Source organism: Phaseolus vulgaris, chromosome 6, assembly GCF_051622355.1.
Source record: "Phaseolus vulgaris cultivar YP4 chromosome 6, ASM5162235v1, whole genome shotgun sequence".
Classification (NCBI taxonomy): Eukaryota; Viridiplantae; Streptophyta; class Magnoliopsida; order Fabales; family Fabaceae; genus Phaseolus; species Phaseolus vulgaris.
The window spans coordinates 22,739,388-22,759,393 of NC_143503.1; the positions used below are offsets into that span (position 1 = coordinate 22,739,388).

Here is a 20,006-nt window from a genome sequence, read left to right on the forward strand (position 1 = left end):
CACAATATTTTTTTAATTGAAAATAAAGTTTTTAGTAAAAATAATTTTTTAATTTTTAATTTTATCTTTAGCTTATATAGAAAATAAAAGAAAAATATTTTTCCAATTTTAAGATAAAAGATAATTTAATATATATATATATATATTAAATTATTAAATACAAAATAACATTTTAATTAAAAAAAATTCAGAATTTTTTTTTTGAATTTGAAATCTTATCTTTTAAAAGTATAGAAAATAAAAACTATCATTTGGACATAAAAAGATAAAAACTGTTTTAAAATATATTTTAAACAGTTAGATAAGATAAAGATATCTTCATTTACAAATCTTATAAACCTATAAATAGATGTGTGTGACAATAGTTTCTTCAGTGCTAAAAATCAGAGCAATTGTTTTGTTCTCCTTTCCTTTCTCTTACTATGACTTTCAGTGAAAATATAGTGTTCTTCTTCACTTTTCTAATTGCCATTATTGTCCCTATCACTTCACTGCCTTGCAACCCATACAGGTTTTCAAAAGCATCATCCTTTTCTTTTTCTTTCTATTTTCAATGGTTACTCTTATCTTTTGCTTATATTTGCTTGAATAGCATGTTTTCAAAAAACATAAAGTCATAATCTTTTTCTTATATTTGCTTGAATATCTGTGGAATTTTTCATAAAAATATTTTTTTTTAAATTTTTGGTTCTCTAAATGCAAAATAAATATGCTTTTTAATGGAAGGGGTTTGAAGATATATACGTGATGACTTAACAAATTAGTGTTTTATTTATATTAGGTGAAAGAGTACTTTCATATTTATCATATAAATTATATATAATGAAGCTCATATTTATAATTTTAAAATAATACAGGTTTTCAACAAACATCAAGTATGCGGCTTGTGAGGATTTGCCTGTTCTTGAATCCTCGTTGTATTGGAACTACCATCCATCATCAGGTGTAGTTGATGTTGCATTCAACAAGGCCAACGCAAAGGACTCAAGTTGGGTTGCATGGGCCATAAACCCTAGCTCAAAGGGCATGGTGGGTTCACAATCATTCGTGGCAGTTCATAAATCAAATGGGACCATCAAAGCATATACATCGTCGATAACAAGTTATGAGACTAAGCTAAGAGGGCAATCTCAGTTTTTCGGTTCATAGCCTTTCTACATCATACACAAATGGTGGAATCATTATCTTTGTGACTTTTCAACTTCCTCCCAACAAGACTTTGGTGAACCATGTTTGGGATGAGGGTTTGGTTTCTGAAGATGGCACTCTCAAGGCTCACTCCTTTTCACGCTCTAATCTTCAATCCTATGGAACCATCGATTTCATATCTGACAATGTGTGGAAGAAGAGCTATGTAGGCATAATCATATCGTTGGCTGTAATTGCTGTCATTTTGGAAGTCATGACATGGATTTGAGTTTCCAACAAGAGGAGTACCAAGAACTCTCAAGACCATGTTGACATTGGTCAACAACAAACCTAAACTATATCAATTTTTACTTTACATGTAATTGATTATTTTCTTTAAAGTTTCATCAAACGATAAAATAATTAATAAATTCTTCATTTTATGAGATCCAATTTGTGTGTCTTTTCTTTAAATTATTTTCTTTTGTTATTTACTCAACCAATGAAAAATCTGTCAAACGTGAGTTTTTGAAAACCTAAGCCATTTTTAGTTCAATACACCATTTATATTATAGTTATTCACATTCCCAAATGTTACTCAATTCTTACAAGTAATTAAATTTGAAGCATTAAACAAAAACATTCAAAATATATGCATAAATATATTAAATTAAATTAAATTAGAACCATGAATATAAAAGTTGTTTAAATAATATAAGTCAATATTAAAATTTCAATTTTTTTTTAGTTTTTTTAGAATTTCATTAAGCAAAATTTGGTTAATGAGTACACTTTTTCATAGACTTATTAGCTTAGGTTTTATTACTATAAATATTTCATTGAACAAAATCCAAAAAAAACCTAGTTTTTTCACTGTCTCAACATTGTTGTACGATTTTGAGATCCACTAAACTAATAATGTAGAAAATATACAATAACACTTTAAATTTGACACATCTAACTATATTTCAGCAAGTTTAAAATACTCAAATACAACAATATATTCTCCAAATTTTATGTTCTAATCATTTTTACTCAAATTGAACATGCAAAATTCAAACTATCATTCAATAAAATTATAAAAACATCATTTCAAGCAGAATTCAATAGGATAAATTAGATATCATAGTTTTACAAATTTCAAACTACTATTTAAAATGATTTTCAAAGCTCAACATAACATTTAGTTAAATAATTAAACTTAATATATACTCACTCTAGCAATACTAAAAGTTTTTCTTTTTTATATAAAAAGACTATAAAGCTATCATGTTAGGTATCATTATAAAATTTAGCATATAAGCTAGGTTGACACCTCAAGTTTCAATAATTATCTGTCATCACATGAAAAACATATTATTAAAAAAGAAAAAATATAGAAAATACAAACAAATATAGGAGGACTAGGCCGAACCCATAAAAAAGAACCTAAGAAAAGCGATACTTAGGTTAGTTATACTTATTAATAAAGAATTATAGGAATAAGTTGATGGAAGCCTATTATACCAATGAAACTTCTTCTTATGAATGAAATCTAAATATGATTTTTCCATAATAATCAAGATATTTGTTCCACCTATTATGAAGGGTCCAAGGAACATTAGTTATAGTAGTAAATGTAACAAACTAAGATAGAGTCACATTCAAGCCACATACATGAAAAATTTATCTTTTTAGCTTTTTCAATAGCATGAATCACCTCATAGAACTCCGCAACCAAAACATTTAGAATATCCAAGAAAGTAGAGAAACCACCAATAAAATCTCCCATATAAATTTACTCATAAGTCTACATTCAAATTTCAAATAAAGAAAGCACAACTTTATATAAAGAAATGCTTAGATTTTCTTGCAAAATAGTCCCACAATAGCAATTCAATATTTCATATTTATTCACAACTTTTTTTCAACTTTCTAGTTTCATCATACATGCATGAGAATAGCCATCCATATCCAACTTCAACTAAATTATCAAATCTAACCTATTATTAATAGTTTATCAAAGATAACTTCTCTTATCATCATTTCTATGTTATTTAATGAATTATTTCAAAAACTTAGAAAAAGTAGAGAAGTCTCCAAAAATGTTTGATTCATAAACTGGACATTTTATTACAATTTTGATTTAATAGAAATGTCTATTCGTCTCAAATCTCCCATGCGGTAATATGCAACTAACACAAGAAACTTAGAATACACTAAAAAATATCATTAAATAGAAATCAATCTTAAAACCAAAAATAATTAGTTGTTATATTAACAAAATTAGATATTATTTTAAAGACTAAAAAAATTATTGGTATCTAAATTAGTTTCTATTATTGATTATTGATAAATGATTTCTAAATTGGTATCTAATTAGATACCAACTTTAGAATCTAAATAATTGGTAGCTAAAACTTAGATAATTAATTAGATACCAATTTAGAAACTATTTATCAATAATAGAAACTAATTTAAACACTAATATTTTTTTAAGTTTCTAAGATAGTATCTAATTTAGTCAATATAGAAACTAATAATTTTTTGTCTCTAAAATTTGATTATAATTAATGATTTTCTAGTAGTGATATGAGAAAAAAAACTTAATAAATTAAAATTCTAACCACTCTTGATTGTTAAAATGATAAAAAATCAGTTTCAGAAAATTAGAGAAAACTGATAAAAAATTTAAAAATAATTATAAAATTTAGAAATAAATAACTAAATAATTAAAACTTTAATTTACATATTCAACACTGTTCCTACAAGATCTAAACCCTGCAGAACACTTCCTCTTGTGATATCTTGTGATGTTCTTCTTGTCTTCCCGACCTTTCGGTTAGTCTTCTTTCAGCTGGATCTTCGGTCTGGACACGATGGGGGGAGTACCTGCGAAGACACTCCAACGATCAAGTCAGACCGAGAGCTAAGTACCAGAAGAGTGGGGAGTGAATAGTTACCTTGGGTGTTGTGCCTCTTCTGCTATTTATACTGCTCTAGATGGGCTATGGCTGTTATGGGCCTGCTTTAGGGTCCAAGTGAAGGCCCAATTGTGCTTTAACCGTGCTTATCTCTTAAGTTGGCTTGTTTACCCCTAATTGTGTATTTAGCTTTGTGTCTTGTCGTCTTGTCGACTTTAGTCGTCTAGTCAGTCTTTCGACCATCGGGTAGTACAAGCACTATCCATAACATCGACCATCAAAATAGTATAGATAATTTAAAGTATGACAGTGATGATGATAGTTATAATAATTAACGATAATATTAAATAATGATGATAAGATAAGTTCAATATTTATTGGTATAATAATTGAGATGAGATAAAGATTAAAGTTTTTTTTCGTGAATGTTTTATAATTTAATTGTTATATATTATTTTAATTTAAAATTTAGCTCTTGTTAGATAGGAAATTAGTCTAAATTAGTATATATATATATATGTGTATGTATATATTAAAATGTGTTAAAAATTCAAAATAATTGTCTCAGTCTCAAATTTATCTAAAAGTATTACGTAAATTTTTCTATACTATACTTTTAGGTTGATTAAAATATTTTTCTTTGAATATTTATGATGTGTTCGGATTTAGGGGTATATTGTAGTTAAGAAGGAAAATAAGAGTAAGTCATAATAACTTGGATTTGTGGGAAGTTATCACTATAAAAAAATTATTAAATAATCTTCTCAGGTGAGTATGAAGATATTTTTTGTGGTAAGATAACCTAAATCTAATCGATGTTTATACTTAAACAAAGTCAAAATAATCGATTTTCAATATCTGTTTGGTGTATAATCGATTATGGTTGCTTATATGATGCACCATAATCGATTTGTTGTATGTGTTGCTTATATAATTGATTTTGTTACCTGTATAACAAGAGTGTTAATCAATTTTATTTTTATGTTTACTTAACAAGTATAATCTATTTTCTCCAATGTATATTAATCAGGTGAATCGATCGATTTTATCTGAACCCTCCTTAATCGATTTTGTTTTTTATGTAATAACAAGCTTAATCTATTTTTGTCAATCGATTTTGTTTTCTATGTAATAACAAGCTTAATCTATTTTTGTCAATATAGTAAGCATCATAATTAATTGTCTTTTGTGTATAGTAGACACCATAATCAACTGTCTTCAATTTATAGTAAGCACCACAGTCAATTTTGTATAACGCCTAAATCGATTTCATCCATTCTTGTATGTGTACAAAAATTGATTTTACCATGCAATAATGTATTTTCAATTTTTTTAAGGTCGTGGGAGTTGTTGCTCCTTTGTCTTGGTGTGTTGGATTTTTCAAATTGCGTATTTCCCATAAGTTAAAATAGTTTTGTTAAAATTTATTTGTGTCTGATCTTGGTTGTTATTGCATGTTAATTTTCCAGTGTTTACATTTGTTTTTTATTAGTTATATAATTTTGGTTATATTTTATTTCCTATGTTTAATATTTAAAAAATGATTGTTGTTATTTTTTATTTAATTTGTTGTGATGTTTGTTAATATATCTTAATTTATTATGTTTATATGAATATGATTTAGTTTATTATAATTTGTTATAATTTTATTTTAGTATTTTAATTGTTTATGATGGTAAAAAAAGTTAGGGTTGTTTGAAAAAAGTTATTGGTATTATAATAAATAAATAATTATGTTTTTCTTTTTTATTGGTAAAACTCAATGTGAGCTGCTACTCAATCTGTTGTTCATGGATGATTGGTCTAAGAAGATATATTTTTAAATATTTTCAATTTTTGTATATAAAAAATTATTTTAAATAAAAAAATGTTAAAATTGGTGTTAGTTTCTGATTTTTTGTGTTGATGTGTATAATAACGTTTGCCGTGAAAAAAAAAATAACTCTTTGGACAAAATTTCTTTCACTAGTTTCATAAACTTTAAGTACTCATGTGATCTAAAGTTTCATTTAGAGATTAAAATCAATTTCGAGGAATAGTTCATGTTGAACAACATATTTAATCATAAATATAAGTATGGATAAATAATTATAAATTTAAAAATATCTTAAAATAATTTATATTTATTTTAAATTTAAACAAACACATATAAAAAGGTAACATAAAAATTAAATACGATAAAAAAAATATGTGACACATAAAAATATATTGGTATAAATAATTGTGATGACATTTAAATTCACTCATATTTTAAACAGATATTAATTTTTTTATTTGAAATTGAAACAAACTAATTAAATATTAATTATTTTGTTTTATTCTTGTAAAATAATATTAACAAAATAAATTAAATTGGTATCAAAGTAATGATAATATTATGGACGTAAACCTGATTGAACTTTTGAGATTCAATCTTTATGAGAATTAGGAATAAGATAATGTTCTTTTGTTTTTCTTATCGTCTTTATTTAGTTTTTCTTATTTTTAGTTTAAGCTCTAATTTAATTGCTTATACTATTTTTTTAGAGTTTGTTTGCTTTTTTTTTTGCTACATGAATTTGTTTCAGTCCCTTAGTCTTTTTTTTTTATGTTATTTTTCACATGATAGTCATACTGATTAGCATGAATTTTATAAAAAAAATATAACTTTGTTGGTAAAAATTAAAATTTGATGTTCCACTATAATTTTGATTGTGCATGTGTTAATTGAAATGTTGAAACTTGGTATTGAATTAAATATGAAAATTATGAATTTTATTATGTATCGCATAATCCTCTAATGATATTGACATTCCTGCGAATTAGAGGTACTGAGCATGAATATCTAATTGTAGAATTCCATCTTGTAAGTGCCATTGCAACTATAGTGCCACAGTCAAGGGAGAAGGAAGATGATTTATAAGGGTGCTTGTTTTGGAATGTAGTTATTAATGTAAGCGAATTTATATATGATCATGAGTAATGTCAACTGCTAAAACTCAGATTATTTTGTGCATGTTCATTCTTCATTGTTATTTTTCTTTGGGTCTCCCTGTTTAATTAACAAGCCAGCATAAAAATGTAAATACTTGCTTTTTTTGAAAACTAACATGTATGAACATAACACGAATCGCTAGATGAGACAAGAACACATAAATTATCTATCCCAAGACTTCATTAACTGTGCATATGCCTTCTCCTTTATCAACTCCCTCGTGACAGAGTTCAAAGATGTTTCTATCCTGTTGTGAAATGGTAGGAGCGTTGAAGATATGAACTAAATCTAGACCCGTGCATAGAAAAATAAGATACCAACAATAAATAAATAGGTGGGGAGCAGGTTTGTGAAGACTAAAGCCAAAAATGAATCAAGATTTAATAAGCAAATTACACAGTTCTGCTATGTACCAACGTTAGGTGCCAGGGTTGACACTGGTGGACCACAAGAGTATCTCCATTGATCACAGGCAGAGCACTTCTCCAACTTCACATTGTTCTCCAACGTACAGAATTTGCAAGACCAAGTGTTGTATTTGGTACTAACATCTTTTGGCTGGTGAGTGCCACACAACTCACATATTGGAGCCAATTTCTGCAACGATCCACATCATTCACACACATTAGAAAAGTCTATTTTTTAACGCCAGGGATAGGTAGTGTGCTATCTAATCTAATTATATATTTTAGAAGAATGGTTGAAAATAATATACTTTCTAACAACGGAAAAAACTCTGCAAAATATTTGGATACTTACTTTGTTCAGTAGAGTACACATCGTACACTCCCACATTCCAGATTCATCAGAACGAAATGTTCTATTATCACCATATACCGACACACTTGATAAATTTGCCGAACTAGATCCTGCTTGAAAATTTGATTGAGAATGTGAAATGGTTTCTGATCCACAGCATCTTCGTTTAGATCCAGTTTTTGGTGTATCCATAGACAAATCTATAAATTCAGGACTACTAGATGATGAGCCAACAGGTAAACTTGAATCTGTATCCTGACTTCTTTTTCGAGATAACAGCTTTGATGGTAGAGTAGAATTGTCCGTTAGTCTTGAGGTTCCCACATTTCCCCCCTTATGCACAATGTTCTCAGCATCATCATCGTCAACATCTTTCTCATCCAAATGTGCGGAAGATTGAGAACCACACCATATTTCATCCTGTAATCTCTGCTCTGCAGCCATTGCAGCAGCTTGTACTGGAGTAAGGGCTTTCATTATAACACTATCACCACCAATACGTTTTGGTCCAGATGGAAGAAGAGATCCCAATCGTGCCCTCTTTTCTACAGCTTCTAGTGCAGTTTTACGGAGGGATGGAAGTGGAGGTTGCCGGGAATAACCACCTAAACGCCTTCCTGGAAGGTCAAACCCCTCTCCTGCACCAGTTATTCCCTTGGCCATCAACTCTTCACATTCCTGTGCATGATTAAAATCATATACACATGAAGGAGGTTCATAAATTTTATATGTTGCTAAGAGAAAAAAAAAACTTTCTTCTTAGAAATGTGTTGCTGCAAACAAGTATTTAGAACAATCATAAGCATTAGTTATCCAACTATTACTCTAATAAAATATTCTCCACTGTAAAATACCTTTTTTTTTTATTATAAGTAAACACAATTCATCAAAAGAGAATGTTAAATGGAGAGGATTCTGCAAATGTCTATCTTGATAGTAACCAGCAGTTCCCAGCATGACCAGAAGTTAAGGATAAGTTGCCGGGAAAATAAAATTCCGGCCTCCTATTACATTTCTTATTTATTTACTCATTTATATTATTATCATTTTTTGTTGGGAATCTTAGCTAATAAAAATGCTAAACAAACATATCTTCTCATCAATTAAAATTGACAATCTTTGAGTATGGTACACATATAGATCATAACAATCTGATCCTATATAGAACATAAATCCTGGCAATGAAATTCCTATGCCAAAATCTTCTAGTGTGGCAAGAAATGATAAAGTTGAGGACTAAACCAGTAAAATATTAGTTAAAAAATACACTTGAAAGTAAATATGACAAATAAAGGTCACATAAAATCCAGAAGGTATTTCTCAAATGCAAAAAGAGGGCATTTTAAAAGGCAGGAAATCTAAAGATCATTTACAGATTATAACAACATCACAGGAACAAGAAGAACCTTTCTAAGCTCATCCCAAAGCTTGTAGAAGTTGGCATTATGAGGGCCATGGGCATTATGGCAAAGCTCATGAAGCATCGTGTCAAGAACTTGATTAAATGGGTAGAATTCCAAATCCCTGTTCGGCCTCCGTAGCCGCAACTTCACATGTATACCAGCTCCAACATTCAACCCGAGGAGAGATGAATTTCCTGGGCTACAATAACATTAACCAGCTCTTCAGTCATTCCCCAAAAAATTAAAAGGTGAACAGATATAAATGAAGCCAAAATAAAAATCTATTCACCAAACGAAAAGCAATTTTCTCCTGTCTAAGCAAAAGCATAATTCAAACTAATCTTTTTAGGTTATTAGCAGAATCCAAAATCGTAATGCAAAAGAAAAAAAAATGGTCCAAATCTTATTGTAAAAACTTTCGATGAAATCAACAATTACATAATCTGTAATGCTCGTACTTCCAATCACAAAAGCTGTTAATTTAATTAGTAACATAACTTTAGTGATTAGAACAGTGGTATTTACTCCAAAAGGAAAACTCCACTCTTTCAAACTCCAATGCTTCATTTTACCTTCATTGCCCATTAACAGAAAACACAAAGGATAATTGAAATTTGTTATACAGTCAATAACAGGTATCATCCGTAGGAGATAACAAGTATCTTTCAGGGGAAACAATCTTCTTGGGTCCGAGTGTGATCACTATAAGCAGAAAACACTAAACCCTCCATCCAAGTATATTTAAATAAAGAAAAAACTCAAGTACTGGTTCTGCTTCTCTCCCGTTATAATAGAAGTTTCACTTCGATAACTTGCATAATCCATTCTTACAAACCTTTATTACGGGGTTGTCGAGCTAAAACTCCAATATGATCGGAGAACAGCAAAAACAGTGATACAAGGTGTAAGCATTCTCCTTTAAATAAATGAAAAATGAATGGCATTGCATACATAAACAAACAAATAAATAAATAATGAAAATGGAAAGTTGAAGTACCAAAATTCAGAAAGGAGCTTGACCCTCCACTTGTGTTTGCGCATGATGGGTTGGACCTGTTTAGCGATCTTCTCCAGCATCTTCGTCGCTTCTTCTGCCGCGGGTTTCCTCTTCAGAGCTCTGATTTCCCATACCTTGTTGAGGTCGCCCACATTCATCCTCCCAAACCCTGAAATCCCAAACTAAGCAAACCACAGTAATTGAGAGAGAAGGAGGGGAATTGACGGTGAAAATTGAAGAATTTGAAAACGACGATGATGATTGGTGAAGGATCGCAGAGAATTTGGTGTGAAGGGAGAACAAAAAAAGAGAGAGTCGAAACGACGACGCAACGAAAGGATTTGGTCATCCAAACTTAACGCGCGAGTCTGGGCAGCATTTTGAATCTGTCACACGTGTGACGGCCTTCTTACCTTTTCAGCACTTACTAAATTAGGACAGGGAACTTTCTCTTTTCACCCCATATTTTCTTTCTCTACCCTTACAAATATAAATTTTTTCATTTTATACTTAAAATATGATTATTATGTAGTTTAAAAATTATTTTTTACATAATTTTTTTATATTACACTGAAAGCTATTTTTTATGAAAAAAAATTTGCAAATTTAGAAGCCATTATTATTTTAGTATTTACGGTCCAAAAACTTTTTTGACTAATGAGTTGTACCATTTAAAAGTTATTTTTTATATAATTTTTTTAAAATTACATAATCAGGATGTAATTTTAAAAAAAAAATCAAATTATAATTTCAAGTGTTTTCTAAATTGTATAATTTAGACAGTCTTAATTTATTTATTTTAGATTATACAATCTAAAATGATATTTTTCTTATGTCAATACATAACACAATACATAGAGAAGAATAACAAGGATGATAAGGTGACGACAACAACAAAGGAGTGCCAATAACAGGATGGTAAGGGCACATGAAAGGGGTGCAAAAAGAAATTACCTCATACCACTTAATACGTAATTAGTTTAATTTATTTTAGAGAAATAATTAATTTTATAATATTTTTAAATATAAGAGAATTTTTTTTTCTATTTTTTATGAAAATATATGATCATTTATTAAATTAAAAAAAAATAAAAAAAAAATAAAAAATAAAAAAAAAAAATAAAAAATAAAAAATATATATATATATATATATATATATATATATATATATATATATAAGAGTTTTAGTATTAAATAGGATTTTTTATTGACAAAAATAAGTTCAAAAAAATATTTACCAAACATTTAGAAAGAAGAATCTCTAAATTCAAATAGAAGCACTTCTAGAAGATACTAAACGCTAGATATATAAACTATATTAAGAATAGAAAAAAAATCTCTAAAAGAAAAATGGAGACAACTCCTAGGTAAATCAACTCATATATATATAAATGATCCTATGTGCTTTGTAGAATGGAAAGAAATAGAGATATTGGAATAAGCAGAAAAAAGGAAAAATAGAGGAATATGTAATAAATGAATGGAAAAAAATTGATTTTGTAGAAAAGTAATAAATAAAAAATAAAAATAGAGATATTTAATTGAAAATAAAAACTAAAAGGGAAGTACAAGAAATTTCTTTTGAATTATTGTTATAACGGTGAATAATTGATTACATGGGCTTGAAGTACACAAGAAAAGAGTTTTCATAATTTGTAATATAATAATTATGTTGTGTCTGTTCAAGAGTTTTCCTGTTTTTCTTTTCTCCGAATTTTTTTTATTTGTTTGTGATTTTATTCATTTATTTAAACAATGCCATTCACCTGTCTTTTGTATTTTCCTAATGAAGGAAAGTAAGATACAATATTACTGTTTTTGCTGTTTTCAAATTAAAGTTGGAGTTTTGGTACAACAATTCTTGTAATAGAAGTATGTATTTATAATATATGAACATTATAGAGGTGGAACTTTAATTATAATATAAGAAAAGCACAAGTAGCTAAGATACTATACCTAAGTTTTGTGTTTATTTTAAATTTAAATATTCAAATGGAGAGAGTTCAGAGTTTGCTACTTGCATACACAGCTCAAACAAGGATTTTCTCCTGAGAAAGATTGATGTTATCTCCTACAGAGGCAGAAATAATTATATTACCTATAATACCTATATTGTTTTCTCTTACCAAGTGACACTATGTGTCATTTTTCAAACAACTATATTCCAGTAACATAGGCCTGACAAGTATTTGCCTTTTCAATTTTCCTAGGGCAAAAAAAACCATGAACCTTCCAGATCACAATTTCATCATATGGTCGACAAAAGGCAGCTAAAATACTAGCCCATTTTTCAGGGAAACTTGCCTTCAAGAAAACTAACTTATTACTATCAAAAAACAGTGATAGGTTCCAAGGAGTCAAACAAAACTGCAGAACCATATTCTTAGGTTGTAATAAGCCAACAGTGAAAAACCAAAAAATCTAGTTGGTGACTAAACAGCAGCAAATACATTAATACACATGTCGATATGACAAATGAATCATAAAAAATGTCCACCAAGATGAAGATTGATGTCAATTTTTAAGTGCGTTCATTCTGTCCCTCAGATAATAGAGTTTAGCCCTTCTCACTTTCTTCTTGTCAAGCACCTTTATCTCCTTTATGTTAGGTGAATACCTATTATAGTTCACACATGGCACAAATCTCAAGCATTAACCATTATGTAATAAGACTACATGCACAACCAACTGAAAATTAAAAAACCCCAACAAAGAATCACATCAGTAGATAAACAATAGTAGATAAATCATGACAGGTTGAAATGAAGATAAACAGAAGATCCTTATTGTATTACAAACTCAAGAACTCATCCTAAACACAAAAAAACACCTTAAATTAAGCTCATGAAAGAGAAAAAATTACAGTCTGAATGTACACTGAAGCAAAGCATATCACTTTTTCCCTAAAGATAATGCTTGGGGCAAATTATAGATTGATCTGAAATTAAAAAATAAAATGTATATTCCAATAAGTCCTTTCCAAAAATCTAACTCTTTATTTGAATAAGTTTTGAAACAATCATGTTCACACTTTGTAGCTAATAAGAAAAACAGTAAAATTGCTTTTTCCATCCTTTTAGTTTTCTTCTTAAAACACTCATTAATCATAAATTTTTTAGACAATTTAATTAAAAGGGAGCTTAATAGTAAACAACACAAATAACAAGGCCATAACTAGAATTTCAAATAATTATCACCACCCCAAGTAATTATTTCTATCACCCCTTTATCTTTATGGTTACTGAAGCAATTTAACTACACCGTCCTCAAATGCCAACAAATGTTAAAAGATTGTTTTACCAGTTCAGATAGCTTGTATAAATACAGATTTACTTAAAATATGGGAAGGTCAACTTACAGAGGGAATAGAGATTCAATCCCAACCCCAGCCACCTGCCTCCTAATTCTGAAAGTAGTATTGAGTCCAGCATTGCGCCTTGCAATAACAATGCCTTTTATAATAGAAATACGCCTCTTATTCTCAGGTACTTCCTGTAATATCAGATGTTAGTAAACAAAAGATCATATCACTATCACACACAAACACCAAGAAAATAACAAATATGAATAGAAAATAAAAACTATCATACCACTTTAAGTTGCACAATATAACCAGGCTTTATGTCAGGTATCTCTCTTTGTCCTCTCACCTCCTCTACTGCTTCCTTGTCTAAAATCTAAAGGATATAAATACCAACCATTTTTACAAAATGGAAAAAAATGAAATTCTTATTAAAAAGCAATCCAGAGCAATCACTTGCCTGCATAATGTGCCGGCCAGTTTTGTCTAATCTCTTAAATTTGATGCGAGGAGGAACTTCAGGCTCCGGGATCAAACTGTCTTGAGAAGAAGAATCAACAGAAGGAGCCTCTGTTGACATATACCTGCTAGCAAAAGGTTGGGTGACCCCCCCAAAATGCTTACACGATCCCAGTTCAGAACTTCTCCAAACTGATGCTAAACCATAACCAGATTCAAATCTTGAGAATGCCTCAGTCTGAGGGAATTTCGTAATCTGCAAACGCAAGCACCCATAAGAGCTTATATCCCACATAATATGTGCTAAAGTCTATATATCAAGGTCACACTTTCAAGCTTGGCCGACGATAAACTTCTTCATGAACACTTTTAGGAACATAAAATAAGCATTTCCTTTCCATAAGCTAAAATCAGTTATGTGTAAGTTAAAAAATAGCTTTTGAAAATGTTAATGTGAGAACTTCTACAAATTTGCTTCCATATGCTAATTTTTAAGTTATGAAGAAGCTTATTTAATTTCTCCTTCTAGTTTTATTGTCCTACATGAGTGATGTGGAGAGATTTATTCAAACAAACCCCAAAACAAACCCCTTGAAGAGCTCTAGATACTATGTCATTTTAAATTCCTGTATTCATTCCACTCAATCTTGCATAATTAACAAGAACTAAACAAGAAAACTGAGAAGATCAAACCTGTAGTAAACAATATTATCGGTAACTTAACAAATCTCCCAATCACAGTTCAAGATTATATGATATTAATTGGTCTTCTTTGTTACTTTATTTATGTGTCCCAAAAACACAAATGAGACTGAGATTTGAGATTCTATACATAGAAACACACACAGTACTAAAAGAGATCATTCTTGTAAAATACTATTCAATGAATTAGATATATGCCACACTTACAGTGACGATTCATTCTTTATTTATGGGATTTTAAGATGTAAATTAATATATTAAAAAAACATGTATCTAATTTCAATATCAATACATTTAGGAGTATGTACTATTCTTTGTCAATTCTCAAGCATAGACAAACCAAACGACCGAAAGAAGTAGCTTTTGGTGAAAGAATGACATCGTGCTTAATTATAAGTATAGAAATGGAAAAAAAAAATGTACGAAAGTGAATGACACGAGGTGATGCTTATGGCGATCGGATAAACCTGACCTGAGAGGTAAACTTTGGGACAGAGAATGACCGGGAAGAGGCCGGAGCTTGAAATTGCGGCGGAGATCGACGGAGAAATGGTCGGAGGAGAGATGATGAGAGCCTTCGAGAAGCCATAACTGAAACGCAGTGAGTGAGAAGGGGAAAAGCCCTTTCGTTTAGGTTAGGGTTTATGACTTGGGCTTGCGCATATGATACGGGTCGGGGCGAAGAAACCGGTTTCCCGACCCGAAACCCTATTATTTTCAGTTTAAAAACAATTGTATAATGTGTCAAGATTAGTTTTTACTCTGATAATAGATTTCTGAAAATATGATCTCTCATTACACTTCAAAATTTATTAATATATGTAATTTAAGCGATAATAATAATAATAACATCTATTTAAAAAAAAAATTAAACATGTTGAAACAATTAAAAATTATAAAGAGTTAATTATAAATAACACCAGGGTAAATTGTTTCCATAGCGTGTTTGGTTACTCGTACGTTCCAAAACTTAAATACAGAATAATTAATATTGTTGCTTTAATGTTTTTCCAAACAAGCTATTAGAGTTTTTCTAAATTAACACCAACATTACCATTTTGCTATGAAACTTTATAGTATAACACGACCTAATATCAAAATAACATAAAACAGAATCAGATTAATATTTTTATTAAAATAAGTTTGTTTCTACTCAATTAAGTTTAAATTCGATTTTTTAGTTCATATAATTTAAAAAATATAAGTGATTTACTAATTTATTTTAATTTTATATTTTTTTATCATCAAATACTCAGCTAAGTAATTTTTTTTTCTTTTAAAGTGTTATTTAACCAGGTTTAAATTGTGAGAAAAATACTTGTGCTTCAAGGGTATAAATCTATTAATTACAATACAATTTTACTATTGTGATTATACAGATCCTAATAATTCCAACTTTCCAATATATACCTTTTTTTCAGAGAATTCAAATTAAATAAGCATTTCCTATATATTAGGAAACTTTTGTTTTTTTAAATAATATCATAAATTTAACTTTATAAAATAAGATTTATTTTATTTTTTAATCTATGTAGAACTTTTAACATATTAATTAACACTTTATTTTTTAAGATAATAATACAAAATTGAACAACCTCCAAAGCATCTTTCCCATATAACAAATGTTTACTTTTCAAACCTCAACATTACTAAATCATAACAATTCAACAACCTTTTTTTCCCACAAGCTTACATGAATTAAACACCATAGTGTTACTATAGCTTTGTATATATTCCTTCTCCGACCTTTGTCTCTCATGATTTCAGCTACCCCTCCATGTGAACTAACGTTAGTTCTCAATAGTTGCTCATCTTTTGCATCATTTGAGGAAATTTCTGCCACCTTTTCAACAGTAGGAACTACCCAACTTTTTCTATATCATATTCACCATCAACTAATGATGATGACTATAACAAATAAGAGATAAAAAGGAATAAGAAAAAGATTCTGCATATGCTGTACACAGAAGTTATCTTGGAACTCAAGCTATCATTATGTATGACTCCTACTTCTGAACAACCTTAGGTATCCCAAATCATCACAACTGCTATCACCCCCACGCCCAACAACACTGCAAAAAACTTGAAATAGGCTGAATCAACCTTTGTTGGGTTGTGGGGCTTGTATCCCTTTGCCAACAGATGGTTTACTGATACATAGATGAACACTCCACAAGCCAAACCCATCGATATGGCAAAGATCCAATCTGCCACATGACCTTGTGTTGTGGCATCCAAAATGATTCCAATGGCCACACCAATTGGACTGGAGATGGCAAAAGCGAAAGCATAGGCTACACATGACATAAGGGGACGGTTTGGAATCATTCTAAGGAGTGCAATTCCCATGGCTATGGCTGCAAATATCTTGTGCAGACAGATTGTCCATAAGGCCTTCCATGCATCTGCTTTTGTCTCAGCAACTCCTATTGCTAAGCCCTCAAACACAGAATGTGCACAAAGGGCAACAATCAACAGAATGGTGTCTCCAAGTGAATGGGCAGAGGCAAGTGCAGGGCTTGCGAAGTTGTGATCAGTGCTGGAAATAGAAAGGTTCTGATAGCACACAAAACAAGAAATTAGTACCAAATAAGAGGTAGCAAGCCTAAAATTACAACACCTTCTTCACCACTCATTCAACTGATACAAAACACATGAAAATCTTACCCGGTTTTGTGACTGAGAAGTGACACCGTTGGTACTTACTTTGCTCGTGTCACGCCCTGCACAATTAAAATAGAATGTAACTTTCTTTTCTTATATAAGTGAACTCAAGGATATTCAAATCCAATTTCATATTTGTCAAATTGATGTGCCATGATAACAAACACATATTCAAAAGTGCTACTACAATTCAATAGCCAATAAGCCTGTACATACCCTGTACACCACAATGATCATGCTGCAATAAAGCAAAAGGTGATCTTTGTTTTTTAATTTCTTTGTGGAATTCAACACCATGGATGAATAAAAAGAACAAAAATATTATTTTTACATCATAAAAAAAATATACCCAGCTTACAACAAACTTTAATAGTATAATAATACATATTATAATCCAAAATCACACCAGAAAAGTAGAGGACAAAAATTAGGAAAAAACTTGGATGAAAGTTCTTAGAAAAAAGCTTCATTACACCAATTACCAACAAAAACACCAAATTGCAAATTTTCAAAATTTTGCTACTAATCATCCTACTTTCTGATAAAAAAAGAACACTGTTATTCCTTGAAAAAACACATGATTCAACAGAGTAAAAAAACTAATAGTAGTAGCAATACTGACAGAATCACATTTTCGACAGAAGCAGAAGGCAAAGTACGAACCTTGGATTTCGACATCTCCTGCATCTCCATCACGCCCCGCCTTCTCTAAAATGGAGGAAATGACGGAATCAGCAAGCATGGTCATCAAATAGCCGGCACACGCCAGCATGAACGCGAAAGGGTACTCTTTGGTAGTCAAATCCCCGAAAGTCTCATTAGCATCACTGAGAAAATGCATCATGGCAGTTCCCAGAAACACTCCTCCGGCGAACTGGGTCCCCACAACAAGGAACCCCTCGTTCCATTTCAGCACATAGGGAGACACCCCCGACACGAAGGTCGCGAAGAAGATCACGATCAGACACCACACCTTCGCCAGGATCAAGGGCCTCGCGCGGAGGTCAACGGGGGCGTCGTTGGAGTCGGTTTCAGCGTCAGCGTCGTCGTCGTGGCCGCCGTGGGCCCATAGGTGGGAGAAGAGAAGGGTGAACGTGAAGAGGAAGAGGAGTGTGCGTGAAGAAGGAGACATTGTTGGAATGTGAGAAGTGAAGATGAGGACGAAGAGTGAAGGTGAATATGCGCGTGATTGAATGTGGTCTTTGGGAGTGATAAGGTTTCGAAGTTTGCTTTGTACTACACATAGGTGAGAGTGACACAGTTTGTACTACGTTGGACTAAGTCATCCTAATCATCTTTTCTTCTTTCTTCTTTTCTTTTAAATCTAAACAAAACTCAAATTTATCCCTAATATCACAATTTAATACTTATTAAATCACTATCAAATTAGTTCTTAAAAAATAATTTTAATCACGAAATAATTATTTTCAATTGATGCCGGAACGTGTAGTTAGTTAGTTCCAACTGAACCGGAGAAGGAAGAGCGCGTGTACTACGACATCTGACTTGAATTGAAAGAAAAGAAACAACGTATGTCACGGGTCTTTAGTCATTAGAATCTTAATTATTATATTAAAATGCAATTAGTCACATGATTTGATCTACAATTTTGTTTTTTTCTTTAACTTTGACATATAACTGTCTCTAAACCTAAATTAATTATCCTTTTGAAATAAATAAGATATTATTAATTTACATTTTCTACCTACTCATTATGGTACCTATTAAAATAACAAAATAGAGAGAAGTTTGTTTTCTATTTATAAAACATTTCTTCTATATTTGTTTCTCCGTAGACTCTACGTCGTTTTCTTTGGTAGACTTTAACGTTGCTCTGTTACCTTCTTTAGCGGCTGTCACCGTCGTCTCATTGATATTTTGTTATTCCAGACACCAAAATAGATGTTTGGTTTACGCAATTAATCATTAATTGATGATTGAGAGATATGGTGAGTGAGAGAAGACTCTGATTTAGTCTTCTGTTGTTATTTTTAATTTTACTTTCTCCTATAAGATATTTTGAACTTAATTACATATCTTAAATTAATGTTATAATTAATAATTTTAAAATTTTCTTCTCACTGTTTATAGTATATAATTTTCTTACTGTCAGAAGTTAACACTTGTTTTATGTACTATGTGTTAATCACGTTGCACTACAAACTAAGAAAAAGTGATGTTGGCAATAATCTTGTAAAACAAACAAGACAACCTCGTCGAAATTCTTGGCAAAATAGAATATTGTCAGCTTTTGGAACTGACATCACTTTTGACACGGGAAAACTAATGTCTCTCGTGTCCAAATGTCAACTTAATAATATTTGAATTTAAGTACTTTGTGTTAGTTATTTAAACTATCATTACTCCATTAATATTTTATATTCTAAGTATTCTTTTATGTTGAGCTATAATTATTTTAGTAAAATGTATTTTTTAACACAATACTTAATGTTAATAGTATATAATATATAAATTAAAAAAATATGAAAATTTATTCAAAAATTTAAAATATCATCAAAATAAAAAAAGTAATTTATTATTAATTATATAATTAAAAAAATATAATGCATAAATAATTTTATAAATTAATAATTATTTCAAAATTAATTAATTTAATTTTTTAAAATGAATAAAGTGATCAGAAAAAACATTAAGTTTCGTATAGTATTTTTCATGGTTAACTATAATTTTTTGACAAAATTTAATTTTTAATAGA

The 20,006-nt window shown here is 30.0% G+C and overlaps 4 protein-coding genes across 5 annotated transcripts; 1 reads left to right on the forward strand and 3 right to left on the reverse strand.

Annotated features, from left to right (window-relative positions):
* The first annotated feature begins 422 nt into the window (after positions 1-422).
* Positions 423-1,417, forward strand: LOC137833462 (cytochrome b561 and DOMON domain-containing protein At3g59070-like). Its single transcript, XM_090303920.1, is given in 3 exon segments — positions 423-511; positions 858-1,118; positions 1,120-1,417. Coding segments are annotated over 3 exon segments (648 nt in total).
* A 5,746-nt stretch (positions 1,418-7,163) lies between these two features.
* On the reverse strand, positions 7,164-10,555 carry LOC137831341 (zinc ion binding protein). Its single transcript, XM_068638982.2, has 4 exons — positions 10,165-10,555; positions 9,171-9,366; positions 7,765-8,442; positions 7,164-7,602 (listed from the first exon to the last, which is right to left on the reverse strand). The coding sequence occupies exons 1-4, from the start codon at positions 10,320-10,322 to the stop codon at positions 7,411-7,413; spliced, it is 1,224 nt and encodes a 407-aa protein (XP_068495083.1). The 5' UTR covers positions 10,323-10,555; the 3' UTR covers positions 7,164-7,410.
* A 1,914-nt stretch (positions 10,556-12,469) lies between these two features.
* Positions 12,470-15,269, reverse strand: LOC137831343 (large ribosomal subunit protein bL19cz). 2 transcript variants are annotated; one of them, XR_016521393.1, is made up of 5 exons: positions 15,099-15,258; positions 13,926-14,180; positions 13,755-13,834; positions 13,523-13,656; positions 12,470-12,781 (listed from the first exon to the last, which is right to left on the reverse strand). XR_016521393.1 is itself a non-coding variant. In XM_068638984.2 (5 exons), the coding sequence occupies exons 1-5, from the start codon at positions 15,213-15,215 to the stop codon at positions 12,679-12,681; spliced, it is 696 nt and encodes a 231-aa protein (XP_068495085.1). In that variant the 5' UTR covers positions 15,216-15,269; the 3' UTR covers positions 12,470-12,678. The 2 variants fall into 2 exon arrangements, 1 of the variants encoding a protein (XP_068495085.1); XM_068638984.2 differs by having other exon boundaries at positions 13,755-13,841; positions 15,099-15,269.
* Positions 15,270-16,212: 943 nt separating this feature from the next.
* Positions 16,213-18,528, reverse strand: LOC137831342 (zinc transporter 11). Its single transcript, XM_068638983.2, has 3 exons — positions 17,954-18,528; positions 17,294-17,349; positions 16,213-17,182 (listed from the first exon to the last, which is right to left on the reverse strand). Exons 1-3 carry the CDS (start codon positions 18,420-18,422, stop codon positions 16,649-16,651), a joined length of 1,059 nt encoding a protein of 352 aa, XP_068495084.1. The 5' UTR covers positions 18,423-18,528; the 3' UTR covers positions 16,213-16,648.
* Between the last annotated feature and the right edge of the window lie 1,478 nt (positions 18,529-20,006).